This window comes from Phycodurus eques, chromosome 5 (genome assembly GCF_024500275.1).
Source record: "Phycodurus eques isolate BA_2022a chromosome 5, UOR_Pequ_1.1, whole genome shotgun sequence".
In the NCBI taxonomy this organism is placed as follows: domain Eukaryota; kingdom Metazoa; phylum Chordata; class Actinopteri; order Syngnathiformes; family Syngnathidae; genus Phycodurus; species Phycodurus eques.
This window is the reverse complement of record NC_084529.1, coordinates 24363989-24384905: the sequence shown is the minus strand read 5'-3', so window position 1 is coordinate 24384905 and position 20917 is coordinate 24363989. Positions and strand designations below refer to the sequence as shown.

At 42.4% G+C, this 20917-nt stretch overlaps 1 protein-coding gene and 1 long non-coding RNA gene across 2 annotated transcripts in view; one reads left to right on the top strand and one right to left on the bottom strand.

The window, feature by feature from the left end:
• Positions 1-1912, top strand: part of LOC133403351 (uncharacterized) — a 27910-nt gene extending 25998 nt beyond the window's left edge. Inside the window, exon 3 of the long non-coding RNA XR_009768649.1 lies at positions 1385-1912. This is a non-coding gene — a long non-coding RNA (uncharacterized LOC133403351). The remainder of the gene's footprint in view (positions 1-1384) is intronic.
• igf1ra (insulin-like growth factor 1a receptor) overlaps positions 1-20917 on the bottom strand; it is a 130464-nt gene that overhangs the window by 1693 nt on the left and 107854 nt on the right. The window contains exons 11-21 of the mRNA XM_061678275.1: positions 18301-18587; positions 18089-18231; positions 17039-17204; positions 16859-16961; positions 15296-15366; positions 14990-15219; positions 11436-11540; positions 11191-11350; positions 10923-11052; positions 8518-8652; positions 1-1538 (exon numbers count right to left, since the gene is read on the bottom strand). The exon at positions 1-1538 is cut by the window's left edge and continues 1693 nt beyond it. Of these exons, the coding sequence (XP_061534259.1) occupies positions 1058-1538; positions 8518-8652; positions 10923-11052; positions 11191-11350; positions 11436-11540; positions 14990-15219; positions 15296-15366; positions 16859-16961; positions 17039-17204; positions 18089-18231; positions 18301-18587 (2011 nt within the window). The 3' untranslated portion in view covers positions 1-1057. The remainder of the gene's footprint in view (positions 1539-8517; positions 8653-10922; positions 11053-11190; positions 11351-11435; positions 11541-14989; positions 15220-15295; positions 15367-16858; positions 16962-17038; positions 17205-18088; positions 18232-18300; positions 18588-20917) is intronic.

Here is a 20917-nt window from a genome sequence, read left to right as displayed (position 1 = left end):
TGATAGATCGCTTTCATACCGTACTCAAGTTTATTTTTATTTTTTTTGGTCTTTTAATCGAGTCTTTGAGATATGAAAATCTCTTTTTTCGACTTGAGGCTCAACAAGTAGCTCCGCCCCTAGTCATCATGTTAGTGAAATGATAATAATAATAATGAAAATGATATCATATAATATAATGTAATAAAAATGAAAGCTGTGCTCTGCGTTGGCCCCACACTACAGGGGGCAGGGTGAGCAGTGGCTCATTCGCATGAGACAGGACCACCCCCTACAAACAGGTTGATTTGAAAGACAAGATTAAAAGTGTACTATAATTATTGGTCCTTGAGGTATATTGATTCAAACGTGTGACGGGTGATATTGAGACTGGTTTTAAATTGTGATACAAATGCAAAGTTTTTAACGTATGACAAATGTGAAATGAAGTTTCACCAAATTAGGGAAATACATTTTGTTTTTGTCACTTGAATTCATGTTTTTTTCACATTCATTTGATATGTTAAATGTTTTTTTTCTTTGGTAAAAATGAGGCCTTCACTCTGTTATATTTGTAGTTCACCTCATTTTTCACCATGAATGCTGCCATTTTTCACCCAACATGCACTTTACTCTGAAGCACAGCGTCCATTTGGCAACTTAGTATTATTTTCTTTTTAAAGAGACAAACACCACCGTCTTCTTCTTCTTCTTCTTCTTCTATCTTCCTCCACTCACACTAATGTTTTTATCTAAAATGTCCGACGAGAGTCCGCTGATGTGAAAAGATACAAAAAAAGACGGAAATGTTATTATAGAGAGAATTTGTATACAAATACACACTCCACATCATCCTCTCGGGGGAAAAAAGTGCTCTTCTGTAGACTTTTACTGGCAGACAAGCTTAAAAAAGAAAAAGAAATGTCCTTTAGTCTTTTTAAGTCTTCTAATCGATTTCCTTGTTTAAGGAGTGATGTGACAAAGACACCAAGTCACTCTCTAGTGTAGAAGAAGTCACGTCACAGAGATGCAGGAGAGATTTGGGTTACCCTGTGTCGGAGGACGAGGGGGGCTGATATTAGCAGGCCGACGACTGGGGCAGGGGTAGCGCCCGCTCGTTATTCCTGCCGCCGTTCATATGCGCGTAGGGCTGCAGCTGGTCGAAGTCGGCCCCGAGCAGCGTTACGGGCCCGTTGGCCGGCACGTGTCCCGCGTGCTTGCTGTCCGAGGGACCCGCGGCGGGTGAGCCGGGTCTCAGGAAAGGGGCGGCGGCGGGCGGCTGCTGGGCCGAGGAGGGCGGCGGTGAACCCGCGGCGTACCCCGCCGAGGGGGCGGCGACGGGGGGTTGGATGGTGGCGGCGGAGTCCAACGGAATGTTCTCCATGTTCTCCACCTCCATGTCCAGCTCCTCGGTGTCGGGCGGCTTGTTCTCCTCGCTGTAGAAGAAGCTCATTTCCCGGAAGGGCGGGTCCAGCTGTTCTTTGATGCTGCTGATGATCTCCAGGAAGGACGGACGCATCTTGGGGTTGTACTGCCAGCACATCCGCATCAGCTCGAACCTGCGCACACCAAAAGACCAGTCCGGTCAGTACGCTGCATTCTGACCACGTCAACAAACAATACGAGGCGGTCCTTAAGGCGGAGCTCTGTTCGTAACCCAAATTCATACATCAGTCAGAATGCGCCTAGCGTCTGGTCTTCTCAAATTGCGGTCCGCGATAAATGCCATATCGTTTGAAAAAGTGGAAAAACAATCACTCCCTGGAATGTGAATTCAAAGATTTGTTACTAAATACATTATACATGTTTGAAGGTTATTGCTAAAAACTTGTGCAAAGACTGACAACTATGTTGTACTCAATTGTGGAGATATAAAGTCTTTTATAATAAAAATTATTCGACTTCTTCAGTTTCTTGTTCATTTTCAAATGCCTGGTACAACTAAAAGTACATTTTTTGGGCACCAATTTAATAATGACAACAAGACTAACGGTTTCATTTACGAGCAGACTGATATCTAGCCTGCCCTGTGATTGGCGGGCGACCAGTTCAGGGTGTACCCAGCTTCTCGCCCAAAGATAGCCGGGATCGGCTCCAGCACACCTGCGACCCTAGTGACGATAAGCGGTGCAGAAAATGGATGGGTGATATCAAGCCATTTTCCAAATCACTGGGAATACAATTAATCTTAAGCATGTCAAATGAGAACATACATTATTATGGAATCAGCTGGACACTGCTGAGCTCAAGCTTGACTTGCACTAAAAATGTCAATAAATGTTACCCGGCGACCTGACTTGACTGGTTTAAATGAATCGGTTGTTTCTCTTCCTTGCCTGTAGGTGGCAGGAAAGACCACATTTCAGTAATATACTGTGATACACACTTTTCTGCCACTTCGGCAGGCACACTTGCAAACGCTTAACAAGTCAGCCAGTATTAAAAAATAATAATGAAATCTATCTTACATAGATGATAATGCTACATTTTGAAAGGTATTCATTGAACAATATGTACATCCAGTCCGTGTATACAGTGTTATTATGTAGTAAACATAATTCCAAATAAAAGGATGTCTTTTTGGTCCTTTCACACTAAATCGTCAATCCTGATCAGTGTTGGTGACACGAGCGATTAAGGGTAAATTTGGAACGCAGCCGATAAATGTTGGTGGGGGTGGGGGGCACAGGAAGGTTGACGTCCAGAGTAACCTGACGACAGTCCCGCCATCTGCTGAGCTGTTGCCGCGTGTGCATTTTTTGTTGTTGCTAAGAATCAACATTACATACAGTGACATTTGCAGGTCTCTCGTCTCATCATTTGTGAGGAAAGATAACGTGGCAAATTGTAACACCCGAAATAGATCACATTTAGCCCTTTATGAAGCAGACCTAAAATGTGTTTTTTGGGACAGTTTTACTGCTACCGAAGACATTGAATTATTATGATAAAGTGCTCCTGCCAGTTATTTAGTGTTGCAGTCTACGGTTAAGCCCAAAATCATTCATGAAATGGCCACATTTTGAATGAGTAATGGTGTAAGACAATAAGAAGTTCTTAGATGGTTTTTTTGGAGGGGGTACTTAAAATTGTTTTGTCTATTTTTTTTTTTTGTCTTTTGAAAAAAATAAAGAAAACAAAAGAATAAAAAAAATAAATCCCACCTCTAAAGTGGACAATAGTATCTCTGTTTTATATAATATTAATAAATCGGATAAAAATCTCTTTTTTGGGGGGCGGGGAATTTTTTTGTTTTGCTTTTCTTTTGAAAAATGGGTTTAAATTATTCTTTTTTATTTTTAAATTAAAACCCCCGACCTTATTGGACGATATTTTTTTTTAACTTATTAGTTTTGTCAGATCCGATCTCAGATCTTAATGCTTAATACAAAAACATTTGCCCTATAGATTTTGTTTTGTATTGAATGTTCTTTTTAATGGGTTAGGGTTCCTTTTAGCAAAATGATTACAAATTCTTGTTCTTATTGGACAATGACAAGTTGCGTTAGATATTGAATAATATTTGCTTGTTGTTATTTAGTTTTTCTTTGTTTTCTCTTTTAAGAAAACAATTAACAACAGACATTGATGGGAACTACAGATATTATGATACTTGCCTTTCTTACTTGTTTTTTTCTTTTAGAAAAAATATTATAACTCCCTCATCTTTTTGGAGAATGTTGACGAACTACCGTACATTGTTTTTGGACCACTGTAAAGGATGCCCGGTAATAGACTGAGCATTCAACTACACTATATCTAAAACATTGGAACTCCACGAGTACCAATTTGGACGCGAATGTTGAATTAAATCTCTAATTTTTTTGTGTAATTTCCAGGAAAAAAAAGTCACTTAAACTTTTCGATTATATGAATACGTTTGTGTAGATGCAGCAATAAAACAGTGCTCTGTACGTGCCCCCGTGAGGAACATCCCTGTCATAATTCATTTCAGCAAGCCATGATATGACTCTCCTTCGTAAATCATTTGAATACGAGTCCTGTTTGCCTGCGGAGGAGGTAAGCCCCGAGCAACTCGATCCTAAAGAAGACCCGGACAACGTGGAACCAAAGTTGTCCACTCTTTGTTCCAACTTTAAGCAACTCACTCAGGCCTGACATGTTTGCTGGCGAAATCAGCTGCTGCAGCAATCAAAATATTATGAGCTTTGCTTGCTTGAAAACCACAAGTTCCCCAGTTTTTAAGTTGTCTTATTTAAAAGGGGTAAGTTACGAGTGTGGTCACGGAACGAAATAAACTTGTATCTCAAGGCTCCACAAATGCATGTACACTGTATTGCTCACCTGCCTTTGACTCAGATTTGAATCTTAAGTGATATCCCAATCTTAATCCGTAGGGTTTAATATGACATCGGTCCTCCCTTGCAGTTATTGCATCTTAAACTCTTCGGGGAATATTTTTCCACAAGGTTTAGGAGTATGTTTATGGGAATTTATGACAATTTTTCCAGGAGCACATTTGTGAGGTCACACACTGATGGTGGACGACAAGGCCTGGCTCTCAGTCTCCGCTCGTAATTCCTCCCAAATGTGTTCTATCAAGTCGAGGTCACGATTGTGCAGGCCAGTCAAGTTCATCCACATCAAACTCTCTCATCTATGTCTTTCGAACATTTGATTTGTGCACTGATGCACATTCATGTTGGAACAGGAAGGGGCCAGCTCCAAACTTTTCCCAGAAAGTTGGAAATGTCCAAAATATTAGACCCTGAGATTTAGTAAAAGGCATACCAAGAGATATTGGACAATCAAACAGTTTGGGGACCTCACAAATACTGTAGGCTCCTGGAAGAATGATCAAAATCTCCCATAAACTTACTCCTAAACCTTGTTTGAAAGCCTTCCCCCAAGAGTTGAAGCTGTTATAGCTGCTGAGGGTAGACAAACATCATATTAAACCATATGGATTTAGAACGGAATTTCACTTGAAATCATATGTGTGTCAAGGCAGGTGAGCAAATAATTTTGGCAATATAGTGTATCATACAGTATATGACAATAAACATTTTATTTATTTGTATTTTTTTTTTTTAAGTCAACATCACGTTGGGCAGCACGGTGGAAGACTGGTTAGCACATCTCCCTCACAGTTCTGAGGGTTCAAATCCCGGCCCCGCCTATGTGGAGGTCTCCCCGGGCCTGCGTGGGTTGTCTCCGGGCACTCCGGTTTCCTCCCACATCCCAAGAACATGCATGGTAGGTTGATTGAAGACTCTAAATTGCCCCTCGGTGTGATTGTGAGTGTGAATGGTTGGTTGTTTATCTGTGCCCTGCGATTGGCTGGCGACCAGTTCAGGGTATACTCAGCCTCTCGCCCGAAGATAGCTGGGATAGGCTCCAACACGGCCGTGACCCTAGTGAGGATAAGCGGTACAAAAAATGGATGGATGGAACATCATGTTGTAGCGTTTAGCACATCTGTCTCGCAGTTCCGAGGTTCAGGGTTCGAATCTCAGCACTGCCCTTCCTGTGTGGAGTTTGCACGTTATCCTCAGCTGTGTAATTTGACGGCTTAGTGATGAAGCGCTGCCTCCACGAGTGAAAATACCACCAATGTTTTGATTGTTCGAAAAACACTTTTCGGCTGAGGATCCAACACACAAGCTGTCACCCCGAAGTAGAGGGCCTTTTACATTTTTTTTTTTTTTTTTTTTTTTTTTTAATGGTGCCTTGCTTTCTTTACAGCCTGGACAAGTATTGCCCGCTCACCTTGTCTCAACGCCATAGTTCTGTATTCGTGAAAAATTGTAAAGGTGCCTGTAATACTCGATCTTCGGGTTATTTTGACTATAGCATGTCACAGACAACAGGGAACTGTTTTAAATTGTGGAAAACATGCCTAATACTGTACGACTCCTTTGAAACCACTTTTCATACTATTTTTGAAAACTGACAGTTTTGCACTAAATCCCACCTCCCACCCTTATCCCCCTAGCACAGCACAGCACAGCACAGCACAGCACCTCTGTAAAACAATCCACACACTGCTGTAATCAGAACAACACAGTCAGGCTGCCATAGAAACCAGAAGTTTGTGTCTGCACAACATTAGCTCATGCCCCGCCGTTTCTTCTGCCACAACTTGCTCTCTCTCTCTTTCTAAGGTGAAGTGAGCGGAGGAGGAGGGAAAGCTGACGGCGAGCAGAATGCCTTCTCGTTGAGGTCAGAGACACGCTTGTACGCGCCATGTCCACTAACACAGTGGTTCTCACACTGGGGGTCTGTGAGCCATAGTTTGGGGTCTGCATAATAATTTGTAATACAGTGGACCCCAGCTATTTGTGGGGGATAGGGATATAAATAGCGAAAATCTGTGGACAGTTGACGCCCCTTACGATATTGCATTGAAAATAATAATAATAGTATCATTTTAAACCCCCCAAAATTGTTGAATAAGCAGGGATAAACCACAAATAAGTAAGGTTGGCCATCGTTTCAATTTGAGCGATTCCGGTTCCGATTCCTGTTCCTTATTCCGATTCCTGTTCCGAACGATTCTCGACTGGGTCACAAAAGTTTGCATGGTTTAAATAAAAGGTGTCCAAATTATGAACCTTCATTTTCTTAGTAGCCCGCAGCATAGACTAAGATTGAGTCGGGGTTCTTTAGAACCAGTATGAATATCAAACCTATGAACTAAAAGGCAATGTGCGTGGAACTAATCCAATTGAGTTAATATTCATTCATTAATATTTCAGCTAAAAGTTAAATATAGCATTGTTAAAATGGTTATTTGGGACTGTTTCATCACATCAAATCGTTTATATGTGCAAGTTTTAACTTGATTTCCTGTTTTAAGCTTGTAGCCTTTTATTTTGAATGGTACGCACCAGAACTCAGCATTTTGGAACAAAAAGTAACTTCACACGGCACCGGTGATTTATTATTATTATTATTATTATGACTTTTTTTTAATGGATGGAACCAAATGCTATAAAACACGGATTCCTTTCCTTACCCACAGATAAAGCACAAGGTTACTGTTTTGTCGCAATTAATAGTGATGTAAAGTTGCTACGGTGAAGTTTTAGCCCAGTGTCATTGGCGCGTAGGTTGGTTTGAAGACTAAATTAAACGCTAAAAACCATCAGTGCAAAAGTGCAACCAACCGTTTACCTTGTTAGCTGTCTCAAAGTTGGGATAGACTTCACTGAAACTCCGCGCGGTGTGGGCTGAGGCTCGGAGCGTGTCGGACGATACACATCGTGAAAGCCTCCTTTGCACAATACAATCTTATTCCAAGTGTTGCACTCAGGTGACTGGTCATTAATCTTAACAAAGTTAAGATACTTTTGTTCGTAGCCGCTGCCGTTGGGCACAAGCAGGTCTCCGTGCGCGCTGCTTCTTCGTTGGTTTTCACCGCTCCTTCGTTGGTTTTCGCCACTTCTTCGCGGTGGGCGGACGGTAAGCATCGAAACTGGGAACCAAAATTTTTTTATTTCATCGATTCCGGGAGAACCGGAAAGTTAGTCCCGGTTACAATCAGTTCTCGATTCTTGATGCCCAACCATACTAATAAGCATTTTCAGGTTTAGTTCCCGCCCCCCAAAAAATAAAAAACAACAGAAAAAAAAGAAAAAAATTAAAATTGGTGGAAAATATTGAGGAAAAAAAAATCTGCGGATAGGTAAATCCACAGGTGCTGAACCTTGAAGAAATACAGCTTTATTCTCATAACATTACAAACTTTGTTTCTCAAAAACATATGTATTTGCTACTGTAACATTTCAACTTAGTTTTTTTCCCTACAAAATAGGCAACTTTTTCATTCCGTTGGCATTTAGGGCTACACGTGGTAGTTATGTTTAATTAAAAAAATAAAAAATAAATCTCCACTGTAAGTGGTCCCCAACCCCAACAAGTTTGAGAACCCCTCCTCCAACAGGCGAATAATGAATGAATGAGCAAACACATTGGCAAACGGACAGGAATGACTGGCGTTGGAATTGGGGGGCGTCCCTTCTCCGGCTCCTAGCCGGTGGGTGTCGCGTCATTAACGGGACGCTTTTAAGCTGTGACGCCAATCCCGGGCTTCGCATTGGAACGCACACACGCACCACATGATCGCTTAATAACCAGCCATGACTTAAAATAGGCAGAATATTAACAAGAGTCAAGGGCGGGTGGCACAACACACACTCACATTAATAGGGATTTCCAAACTGGGGTGTGTGAATCCATGAGAACGTGAATTTTTGTCAATATTTTGTCAGGTGTCAGGTAATCATTTGGATGAGTAAACATAATACCTTTTTTTGTTTGTTTGTTTTGTTTCACTATTTTTTCAGGTCGTGTCTGTGAAAGAGTGTGTGCGCCAACTTTAGAGTTGTTGATTTTTTTAAAAATAAATTTTCCACTATTGCCATTATCATTAAATATAAATGTGATGCCTTAATTATCTTTATTAATACTTTTTTTAAAGATTGTGTGTGGGTTAATGATTGTGCATTGATTAAAAAGCTTGGGAAAGGCAGCAATCACCTGTAAGAAATACAAGGACAGGAAAAAAAGACTCACAACATGTCGGGACAGTTGTCAGGCTTGTCCAGGAGTCCTCCCTCCATGACGAAGCGCAGCACTTGCTCGTTGGACATGCCCTGGTAGGGTTGCTCCGCCAGGGTGGCAATCTCCCACAGCACCACGCCAAACGACCTGTTTGCAAAACACAACCAACATATCAACATATTCTCACGTGGAATTTGATCCATCTAGAAGCAAAGGAGGCATGGACTTCTTCAGGCCCATTTATTTTGCTGCCTTAGCAGGCTAAAATAAAATCTAATTTGAAAATATACTAATGTTAAGACTTCATAATTGACTGTCATCGCTCAGTAGTTGTTTTTTTTTGTTTTTGTTTTTTAAATGCCAAAAAGGTAGCATGAATTATGTTGTAAATCAGCGAGCCCTCACGCCCGCTTTTAAAAGGGTGAATCCTCAAAATGATCGTCGAAATTTTAGCAAACTTGCTTCTGGTTGGGCAAATTCTTTCGTAGGAGTTCCTCACGGGAAGAAGTCTGTAATTCACCCAAAATGGCTGCTTCAAAGCAAAATGGCCAAGCTCTTGTTCAATTCCATACATGGGTCCTTGAGACTTCTTCATACATTCTGTTATGATCGACGTGTCCGCCCAAATTCATTTTGATTGATGAAACTTGTGTCTGAGGCTGATTTTTTGCGCCTTTCAAGTTTCAAGCGGGTGGGCTACTGACTGACCTTTGGATGGTCATCATTTGGACCCCTACGTAGATTTTTACCAGGGTACACGCACTTGCAAAAATGGGTGCAATTTTAGGCGTGCCGATAGCCCCAAATAGACAAATAATTCAGAATCATGATAACACCTGGTGCTCGGGCCCTAATTAATCAGAAAAAAAAAATTTATGCCAAGATTTTACGACTCCATCCGTCCATTTTGGAACAAAGAACCTCAGAACTGTGAGGCATACATGCTAACCACTAGTACACAGTGTTGCCACTTAACATCCATCTATCCATTTTCCATAGCGCTTGTCCTCATTTGGTACGCGGGTAACAGAACCACACACTGGTTGCCAGACAATTGCAGGGCACACGTAGACTCACAAAACATTCACACTCACATCACCACCGATGGACCTAATAATAAACGTAACAGGGATGTTTTTGGACTGTGGTAAAATGCCGGAGAAAACCTACACAAGAATGAGGAGAACATGCAAACCACACACAGGAAGGCCTTGAGCCGAGGTTTAAACGCCAAATCCCAGAACTGTGATGGCAGACGTGCTAACCACTAGACCACTGTGCTTACTCATCCCGATCAATTATATAAAAAGTTACAAATGGTAACATACACCAGTGCTTTGAAGAAACTTTAGCAATCAACTATTTATAAGCTGGCAGATGTACTTCAGATGAAGTCAGTGACAGCTGGCAGTGTTGCGAACAATGTTGACTTCACCGTCCAAGGACAAGAGTCTGCGCCGGGCTTACAGTAAACGTCACCTCAGTTTTCTCTCCAACCTGCTCACCAATGAAGAAATTCTTCACGTGACTGACAACGACCGCAATATTTGCTCGCCCTCGCAAGTCGTGTTTTCACCAACAGGCACAACCGAGTACACGCAGGCTTGAGCTAACAGAGACACGAAAATAGTCGGCCACTTTGCGGGGCCGTCGTGCCAAACGTCTTTTGCTGCGCGACATCAAACGGGGAAGATGCATTTTGTGGAAGGGGAGTCTGCGCTGGCGAGGCAACCCGTTCATTTGGGGAAACATCTGGAGGCGTTTAAGGCCATTCTTAAGGACTGACACATGGGACACTCGGAGTTGAGGAAGAAAAAAAAAAAAAAAAAACACTTTTAGTTCCCCGCAATCATGTTGCTGTTCATAGAAACACGCTAAAACGTCACAACACAAGCATGAAAAGGAGAAAACAACAGAAAGGATTTCAAACAGCAATAAGATATTTGTATTCCCTATGCAGGGTCCGGGCCTATTTATCTTAATTCTGCAAATAAATGTATCTACTTTTTTTTTTTTGGGGTCCTCAACATACCTGAAGACTCAATAATTTTTGTAAGGGTGTGTATCCTTGTGAAAATATATGTATTTTAGGGGTCCTTAACATGACAAAAACTCAGTCAGGAACGCCTCCTGGAAAGTTACAAAAAATTTGCCCCGGGCAATAATAATTTAGCCAAAGACACGAACCCGTCCTATGTTTTAATCTTATACTTTTTTATGATTGCAGCTTCCACAGGGCCCCAAAAAGTACATTTTTTAGAATGTTTTAAAAAAATATATATATATTGCAATATTTTTTTGTATCCAAAACACTGACTGGCGCAAATTCAATAATGGAGTGAGGTTCTCCCCTGTGTTTTGCTGGAGGGGGACTACAAACGCCCCCTTTAAATGCAATCAACAGTGTTTTCTCCTACCAGACATCAGACATGGTAGTAAACACGCCGTCTTTCAGGGACTCTGGTGACATCCAGCGGACGGGCAGAAGGCCTTTTCCTCCTTTTCGGTAGTAATCCGTCTCGTAAATATCTCTAGTCATGCCAAAATCTGCAGGAAAAAGGGGGGTGGGGGTGGATGTTGGGAATGAAGCGCATCCATTCAGCACTGCTAAAGGCACTGACTGAAGTCCTAGTATTTATTTTAAAAGGACAGCTCTATAACGCAGATCCCTGAAGCTTCACTCACCTCCAATCTTCACGGTAAAGTCTTCCGCCACCATGCAGTTTCTGGCTGCCAGGTCTCTGTGGACAAATTTATTGGCATTTAGGTATGCCATGCCATCAGCGATCTCCCCCGCCATCTGAATCATCTTCTTGAGTGGAGGCAACACCTGGATGTTGGTGTTCTGCACACAGGTACCACAGGTGAGGCGAGGTTTTTGTCAGAATTACAAAACAGATCATTACAATGATAAAAAAAAAAAAGATTACTTCTTTGCGAAGAGAACGCAGGTGGCTCTTCAGATCTCCGCTGGTCATCAGTTCCATAATCACCAAGGTGGGTTGTCCCTGGGAGACCACACCCAGAAGCCTCACCTGAAACCAATCACAACACAGCAACACAAGTCAGGGATAGGTCATAATATCATCATCAGCTAGAATCGACTGGTTCCATTGCACACTTACTGGCGTGGTTCAAGCTCTACTTCAATGTTATCCAAGAAGAAACTAAGGCCCGGCACACAAATAAAGACAATCGCGCTGTTTTTGTCTCGATTCTGCCCCTTCCCGGCCAAGATGTCAAACGCCAAACAATCTTATGTCTGATAAGATTATCCTGAAAGATTATCCTTCTGTGTGAAGTGTGTTAAGATTGGATTTGTCACGATTTTAGAATCAGAAAAAGGCAAGCCGACTTCTCCCAAGTCATGACGCCGTGAATTGTGACGTGGAAACGGAAGGTAGCCAATTAAGGAATCGCCCTTACTCAGAAACAACAAAGCAGCCATAAATGAAAACAAACATGTTTTACCCAGTGTCATTTATTGTGTATAAAAGTGGGATCCCCAGACAGCAAGAAATATTTTTCAAAGCAAGTTGTTTTTTGAGGGCATTGCCATTTTATAATGCTCCCGGCTACGACAACTTTCTGAAACACTCGGCAAAGAACGTCATATACCCAGACGTGTTCTTCTTCGGTTTTGTGAGCGCTTGTATCCGGGATCTTGTTCTTTCGGTCACGACACGCAGCTCGTGACGATAGGTGAGGGTAGGAACGTAGATCAACTGGTAAATCGAGAGCTTCCTTTTCGGCTTAGCTCCTTCTTCACCACAACGGATCGATACAAAGTCTGCATCACTGCAGACGCTGCACCAATCCGCCTGTTGATCTGCCGTTCCATTCTTCCCTCACTCGTGAACAAGACCTCAAGATATTTGAGCTCCTCCACTTGGGGCAGGATCTCATCCCCGACCCGGAGAGGGCACGCCAGCCTTTTCTGACTGAGGACCATGGTCTTAGATTTGGAGGTGCTGATTCTCATCCCAGCCGCTTCACACTCGGCTGCGAACCGCTCCAGTCAGAGTTGGAGATCACGGCCACCGAGGAGCTTTTTAACCACCTCGGTGACCTCAACCCCAGAGATAGGAGAGCCCGCCTCAGAGAACCCATACTTTGCTTCCTCATGGGAAGGCGTGTCGGTGGAATTGAGGAGGTCTGCGAAGTATTCTCCCCACCTACTCACGTCTCGAGTCGAGGTCAGCAGTGCCCAATCCCCACTATACATAGTGTTGATGGTGCCCTGTTTCCCCTTCCCGAGACGCCGGATGGTGGATTAGAATTTCCTCGAAGCCGTTCGGAAATCGTTCTCCATGGCCTCACGAAACTCCTCCCATGGCCTCACCAAACTCCTCCCGCCTCAGGAGTCCCACAGGCCAAAAAGGCCCGATAGGACACCTTCTTCAGCTTGACGACATCCCTCACCGCTGGTGTCCACCAACGGGTTCAGGGATTGCAGCCACGGCAGGCACCGACTACCTTACAGCCACAGCTCCGGTAGGCCGCCTCAGCAATGGAGTCGTGGAACATGGTCAACTCGGACTCAATGTCCACAAAGTCGATCATCGAACTGCGGCCTATGGTGTCGTTGTGCCAAGTGCACGTGTGGACAACCTTATGCTTGAACATGGGGTTCGTTATGGAGAATCCGTGATGAGCACATAAGTCCAATAACAGGACACCACTCGGGTTCTGATCGGGGGGGGGGCGTTCCTCCCAATCACGCCCCTTCAGGTCTCACTCTCATTGCATTGAAGTCCCCCAGCAGAACGATGGAGTCCCCAGCGGGGGCGCTTTCTAATGGACTCCAAAAAGGGTGGGTACTGTTAGGTGCATCTGCACAAACAACAGTCAGGACCCATCACCCCACCTGAAGGCGCAGGGAGGCTACCCTCTTGTCCACCGGGGTGAACCCCAATGTACAGGCGCCGAGCCGGGGGGCAATAAGTATACCCACACCTGCTCGCCCCCCTCACCGTAGGCAACTCCAGAGTGGAAGGGTCCAACCCTTCTCGAGAGGACTGGTAACAGTGCCCAACTTGTGTGTGGAGTTGAGCCCGACAATATCTCGTCGGAACTTCTCGACCTCGCACACCAGCTCGGACCCCTTCCCTGCCAGAGAGGTGACATTCCACGTCCCTAGAGTCATCTTCTGTAGCCCAGCCGGGGATCGGATCGCCAAGGTCCCTGCCTTTGGTCACCGCCCAGCTCACAATACACCCGACTGCTATGGCCCCTCCCACAGTTGGGATGGGGGACCCACGTTACACTTTCAAGCTGTGCCCACCAGGCGCTCGCCTTCGAGCCCCACCTCCAGGCCTGGCTCCTGAGGGGAGCCCCGGTGACCCGCGTCCGGGCAAGGGAAAACGCAATCCAGTAATTTTTCTCTTCATAGGGGTTTTTGGAGCCGTGCTTTGTCTGGTCCCTCACCTAGGACCTGTTCGTCATGGGTGACCATGCCAGGGGGATAAAGCCCCAGACAATTTAGCTCCTCAACATTGGGGCACACAAACCCCTCCACCACGATAAGGTGACGGCTCAAGGAGGGGCAAAACAAATGTCTCTTTCCAAATGTGTACAAATCATAAGGGCTAGGGTGAGGGGAGTTTTTAATATTAAATGTTTTAATCTCTCAATTCCAGATTGAACACACAGAAGGTTTAGCGTTAGGGCGAGAGTCAAGGTTAGGTGATATTTTTTTTCCCAAAAATGTAACGATTTCAAGTCCCATAGAAACCATACTGCGACCTTTACATTTTAGGATTAGAAATGGGTTAGAGTTTGTTTGCATTTGGTTCACACTTCAGCCTCACAGTCAAAACTTCATGTTCAAACCCCAGCTCAGATTTTCCCTGTAGAGTATGTATATGTTTCTTAACTGGAGCCTCTAAATTGGTCACCACCGTGAATATGAGTGTCAACGGTTGTTTGTCTGTCTGAACACTGCATTGTGATTCAGAGACGACTAATCCAGGATGCAGTAGTTACAGTAGACGGTGATAAATCAAGGTTGGCTTGAGGTAAGATCCAATGGAGCCTGACTTCCTGTCTCAATCAATCACCCCTGCTGCCACATTAAGGATGACCAAATGTGAATTACACGGTTCCTTCACGATTCTTAAAAATGGTAATCCACACACAAAAGTGCTCAGATTCCCTGTGATTTATTTCTCCCAGCGTAAGCATTTTGAAAGAAATTTAAGAAAAATCTTTCCTTGGGAAACTGTATGACAAAACGTCCTTAAGGCAGTTGATGAGACACGGATCACGCTGATTAAGGGTTGCATCTCCAGGAGGCTGATTCTTGCCTCAAGCTGCAAAAAATGGAGTGCTTGTGACCCGCTGAACTCCTGCAAAATCTTGAGAAACGGTGTTTGATGTCACGTTTATTTATAGTTGCGCCACAATGATTCATCCGCATCTACGTCAGGCGTTTTTTTTTGGGGGGTGTCGCTTTATTTGAGTTTTTCCTCTCCAGGGCGCTTACCACATGGTGGCAGTTGAACTCCTTCATGACGGACGCCTCGTTCAAAAACTCGATGCGTTCCCTCATGCTGGCCGACTCGTTGACCGTCTTGATGGCCACTCGCGTCTCGGGCTCATCCTTCACCACTCCCTTGGCGATGCCCTCGTACACCATGCCGAAGGAGCCCTGGCCCAGCTCCCGGTGCATGGTGATCTTCTCCCTCGGTACCTCCCACTCGTCTGGGACGTACACTGTCGCACCACAGCAGCAGGTCAGAGCCACGTACACAAAATGAGACGATCTTAGCTGTTTGGGGATGGTTCTTACTCTCTGCAGCACTGAAGTACTCTGGATTGACTGAGGCGTAAAGGACTCCATTCCCCAGTCGATCGCTATTCCTGTTGACACAATATACAGTAAAATTTAAATGTCTAAGGTTATATTTGGATGGACTCAGAAACCACCGGGACAATTGACACTGAGAAACAAAATAAAAAAATATTTGATTGATTATCCGAGTCTTATTTTGAAAATCAGGCGCATCTGCCTGTGCCTCTGTACACGTCAAACCGCTCATCTCGGTCACATGAAACTGTCTTAAAACAGGAAGCCCACAAGCTAACAAAGATGACTAAAAATCTAAACGCTTTGGAGAGCTTCTTCAAAAAAGGTAAAATTATGACATAAAAGAAGAGCCTACAACTTCCAAGAAAAAGAAAGCTGCATTTAAGTGACAACTTAAAAACTGCAAATAACCAACATTCTATCTTTGTGACGCTGGATTTTCTGTAATGATGGCGACCGAAATAAAATTACGGAGTAGACTGGAAATAAGTAACAAAGTTTAGGTGTCATTGTCTCCCATTACTTCAAGATGGGACCGGCTCATTTGGCATAATGGTAAGTTGTCTATTTTATATTGTATTTATTATTATTATGTATTATTATTTTTTTTTTTCATTTGTTTCTGTGAAGGCCTGTCAAGATATTGCTTTAAGTGAAACTAGTCCGTGGCGCGAAAAAGGTTGGGGATTGCTGGAATCCATGGATTTTATTTATTTATTTTACCAAGTCATTTTGCACAACTCTATCATCCCAATAGGGAACAGATTGGGGTAAGCGCTTTTTCTGTTCCAGCATGACCGTTCCCCCGTGTACAAAGCAATAGAAGGTGGTCAGTACAGGGGGCCCTCAGTTTACAATGGAGTTCCATTCCTAAGGCAACGTAACTTGAATTTGTACGCAAGTCAGAGGCGCTGTAGTCTATCACTAAACTATGCTAATGTAGTAATAGCCATAATTACAGATAATATTTTTATTAAAAGCCAAGCCATAAATAAGCCATAAATATTAAACAATCATAAGGGGCAAAAGTACTCACAACAAATACAGATACAGTACAAAAATACTGGTAAAGTAGAATTACTGATTTAACTCCTTTACTTAACTAAAAGTAAAAAGTACTGACTGTGAAATGCACTTAAGTACAAAAGTCAAACTTCATTTTGTAATTAAAAAAACATTTATTCAATTGCTTAATTGATTTATTGCAAATAAAAAAGGTTTACATATACATTCAACATGGTTTTATGTATTTCAAATTGAATTAAATACACATTAAAAATGAGAATGAAATACTTTATTTTTTAAAATGTATTATTTTAATTTAAAAAATCCATATGTAAAACTTAAATATTTGTAAATTGTAGCCTACTAATTAAAATGAACTATTTAATATATTTTACATTCACTTTTTAACTCTTTAAAAAAATACCTCATCTACGAAGGACTAGGCCCATCAATCCATTTATAAAGTCAAATGTGGCCCATGAGCACAAAGGTTTTAGCACCCCTGGTATAAAGGGGCAATATTTGGTGAAAAGTACTTGCCTCTTTTTGTTAACAAAGAAGAGGATGGTGCTGAGTCCAATGATGAACACAATCACAAAGATGGGAATGATGACGACCAGATAGAGAGTGACATCGTTGTCTCCTGTGAGGACATAACAGGAGTAATCAGCATGGATGGACTACCGACTTCACAGTTACTATTTTACCGCGTTGCATTACGTTTGGGCGGAGGCACATAGAATGACACGCTTTCCGTCCAGGAGCCGTTGCCCGCCAGAGACGTGGCTCGAACGCAGGCCGAGTAGTTCCCCGAGCCCAGGTTGGTGAGACGAGCCCCTCGGTGCTTGCGATACTGCTCGCGAGACACACACTCGTGCTTCTCAGGCTGAAATGCAGCAAAGCACATAGAGGTATATGCTTGGAAAAAAAGAGATATAGTGGTACCTTGCTTTTCCAGTTTAATTCTTTTTTTCCCATGGCCAAGCTTGTCACCCAGTATACTTGTATTTCCAGTTTTTCTCATTGGCTTTGACGCAGTTCTCCAAACAGCATCACCATTTGCACTACAGCTGGTGCATTTCTCAAAACGTGTGGCGCAAACTGCAAAACCTGGTGACTTTTTTAACACAAGATGTCACTACAGGGCCACCAACGATAATATACAATATCTGATGTTTAGGCTTTTTTCGTGTTTCCATACATCATATTAGTATACATGTATTTTACTTTTGTCCAAAGACATCAGCCATAAATATACATTTTTTTTTCTTTTAAATGAAAAACATATCATCATCAACCTGAGTCATGCTCATTCGCGCAGTATACACAGGAAGCCCGCTAACCTGTTTTCCGGGTTTTGTCACGTGACATTCCGCATATAGCGGATTGTTCCATTTTTTTAAATTCATTCAAAATTCATATCAGAAGCTTGTGTGTACCTTGAATTGTGGCTCGCAAAACACATGGCAAAAAATTGACTAAGAGACATCATGTAACTCAAAACTTGTAAGTTGGGGCAAATCAAAGGATCACTGTCTTGTGCATTTGTTCCCACAAACCGTCATTCGCAGAGGCTGAAAAAGTAATGAACCTATTCTGCAAATAAAGAGTAGAAAGTACAGGTATCTGTTTGCAAATGTCACAAGTAAGAGTAAAAAAGTCACCAGAAAAACACGCAAGTACAGACACCTGAAAAATTTGCTAAAGTAGACGAACAACTATTTGTACTCCGGGACTTCCGACCACTGACTAAATGTGACTTTGACTCACCTCAGCCCCCAAACGGTACTGGATCTCGTACATTAGGATGAGGCCATTGGGCATTAAGGGCTCTGGCCAACGCAGCAGCACGCAACCTTCCGTCTTGTCGTTCTTCTCGTAGAGCACTTTCCCGGGAATGTCGTCAGCTTTGTCTGGGCAAAAAACACACTTGAACGTGATGAAGAACCTAACGAGGCTATTATATTCCTATAGATTCCCACCTGCAGGCTTGGTCCTAGCAAAGACAAAGGCGCCCACGCTGCAGTGGCCCACCTCCTCATTGCAAGCGTGGATGTCGATATGGTAGACAGTGAAGGGCCTCAAGTTGGGGATCTCTAAGCCCTCCGAGGTGCTCTTGTCTTCGAAGAACGGGTATTCCATAATCGGAGGGATCCCATCCGTTTTGTTAACGCTCGCGCCGAGTGTAGCGTTGCCCCTGCCGGCGCCCTCGTGTAACACGGTACCATTTGCAAGGCCGAAAAGGTCCCGACGGCGACGCTCTTGAGGTCTGGAAAACCGCAGAACAAACCCAATTCAATGACTGGAATTGCGAGTCAAAATTACGAAAAAGTATTAAGGCTACACTTGAGAGAGAGAAAAAAAAAAAAAAAAAACTCTAGGAGAGTGATACAAAATTACAATAACGTCATCTAAATAATTTTAAAAATATTTTCAGAAAAAAAGCATTATATTTTCAAAATTAATGTTATAGTATCAGAAGAATAGATAAAAAGTAGTAATATTTTCAAAATTATTTTATATATATATATATATATATATATATATATAAAGTTTAAATAAATATTTTTTTAGATACAAAGTACTATATTTTCAAGTTTAATGTTATAATATGAAAATAAAGTCATATTTTAGAGATAAAACGTGGTCTCTTTTACAATTAATATAACATTGCAAGAATCAAGCTGTATGTTTTCCGGAAAAAGTTGATAAATGACTTAAATCGTGAGACTATACAACTTTTATCTTGAAAATATGACTCTTTATCGACACTGTATGCTGTACTTATCTTGAAAATATCTGCTCTTTATTTAAAAAATATGTGACTTTTAACTTGAAAATATACAACTTTTTATCTTGAAAATCTGTCTTTTTTTGGAAAATAAAACTGACTTTTAATCTTAAAAATATACTAATTTCATCTTGAAAATGTAATACATTCTTCATCAATATTATACAATGTATATTACAACTTTAATCTGGATTATACACAATCTATTATCTTGAAACTATCAGTTTTTGTCTCTAAAATATATATATATATATTTTAATCTCAAAAGCATACTTTTATCTTGAAAATATGACTTTTGATCTTTTTATCTAAAAGATATCTGACTTTTTATCTTGAAAGATTTCTAATCTTTATTTTTTCTTTCCAGGGTGGTCCTTGTCCTCCTTTGTAGAAATTGACTGCAAGAGACAAGGCCAGAACATCTAATTATAACTCATCATAATTGACTGTTTATGTGTGTTTTACACAAATCTTAAATATCTCACTGGACATGCTTGCATGACTGTGTGTGTGTGTGTGTGTGCGCGTGTGTGTGTGCCATTTGTCCAGATGCTGCATACTACTCCCCACAGAGCAATGGAGCCGGATGAAGTCAGACGGCTCATAGCGAGGCAGACAAATTATTTGGTAGTACGATAGAGGGGGGAACAAAACACGAAGGCTATTGAATCATAATGACAAAGTGGAAGCGGATGAATGAAGACGACAGCCGACGGGAGCAAGGCTTGTAGCGCCGAGCTGCCAGAAACTGGAGGCGGTCGTTACGGAAAGCAGAGAGGTGCTGAGGCCAGCACAGCTCCGAGCTAACAGTTACCTGTGAACGCTGCAGGCCGGTTGCTCCAAATGGCTTGTTCAAGATGGGGGGGGGAAAAAAAAGTTCTTGATTCTGACCATTTGGGAAAAGGTAAATGGATCCCAGCAATGACAAAGTTGACATATGGTCATTACAGAACCCCTGGACAAGAAACTCAAGCTATTTTTAACCCGTTAAGATGACAAATATTGATATTACCAGATAAAGTGGACGAATGACAATTATGTTCAAAGGGCGTGTATATTGATGAAAATGTGTGTAATTTGTGTGTGTATTTTAGGGGTCCCCAACATGACCCCCCCTTCACCAATTGATACAAAATTGGGTGGACATCTATTATAACATAAATCATAACAGGTCTCAAGTCTCAAGGACCCTTGCCATAAATCGAACAGGGATTCAACCATTTTGGTTTGAAGCTGCCATTTTGGGCGAATTCCAGGGATTATACTTTGACAAACCTCCTACTCTGGAGTACGCCCAAATGAGCACCAATCACAAGCCGGGATCCTAGACAGATGAGTGATGCTAAATTGCAAAGTTCTTGTCTAGTGTGGGCAGAGTATGAAGTCAAGGTTTGATGACCGCTTCGAGGTTTTCAACATGAAAATGTGGGGCACAAGCTTTAATTACAATTGCATTATACAGTATATATGTATATTATACACGTGTACCCCCGCCTACTCGCATTTTTTTCTGTGGAACCTAACAACTATTAACTGAAAAATTCACCAATCAGATGTAAAAAGGATGGAAATAGAAAACATTGGCAACTGGAGCATTGGTGCAGTTCAAGCAGAATTCAGCAACAGCAAATGATAAGTAGACCAAAGAACTGCACTGAAAAGCTTGTCAAGGTAGAACTCTGTCATTTATGTCGTGTGTGTGTGGTTATTCATCTTGTTATTTTCTATAGTGCATGTCCCAACTAGGTTGGTGTGTGAGCTGGAGCCTCTCCGAGCTGACTTTGGGCGAGAGACGGCGCACATTATAG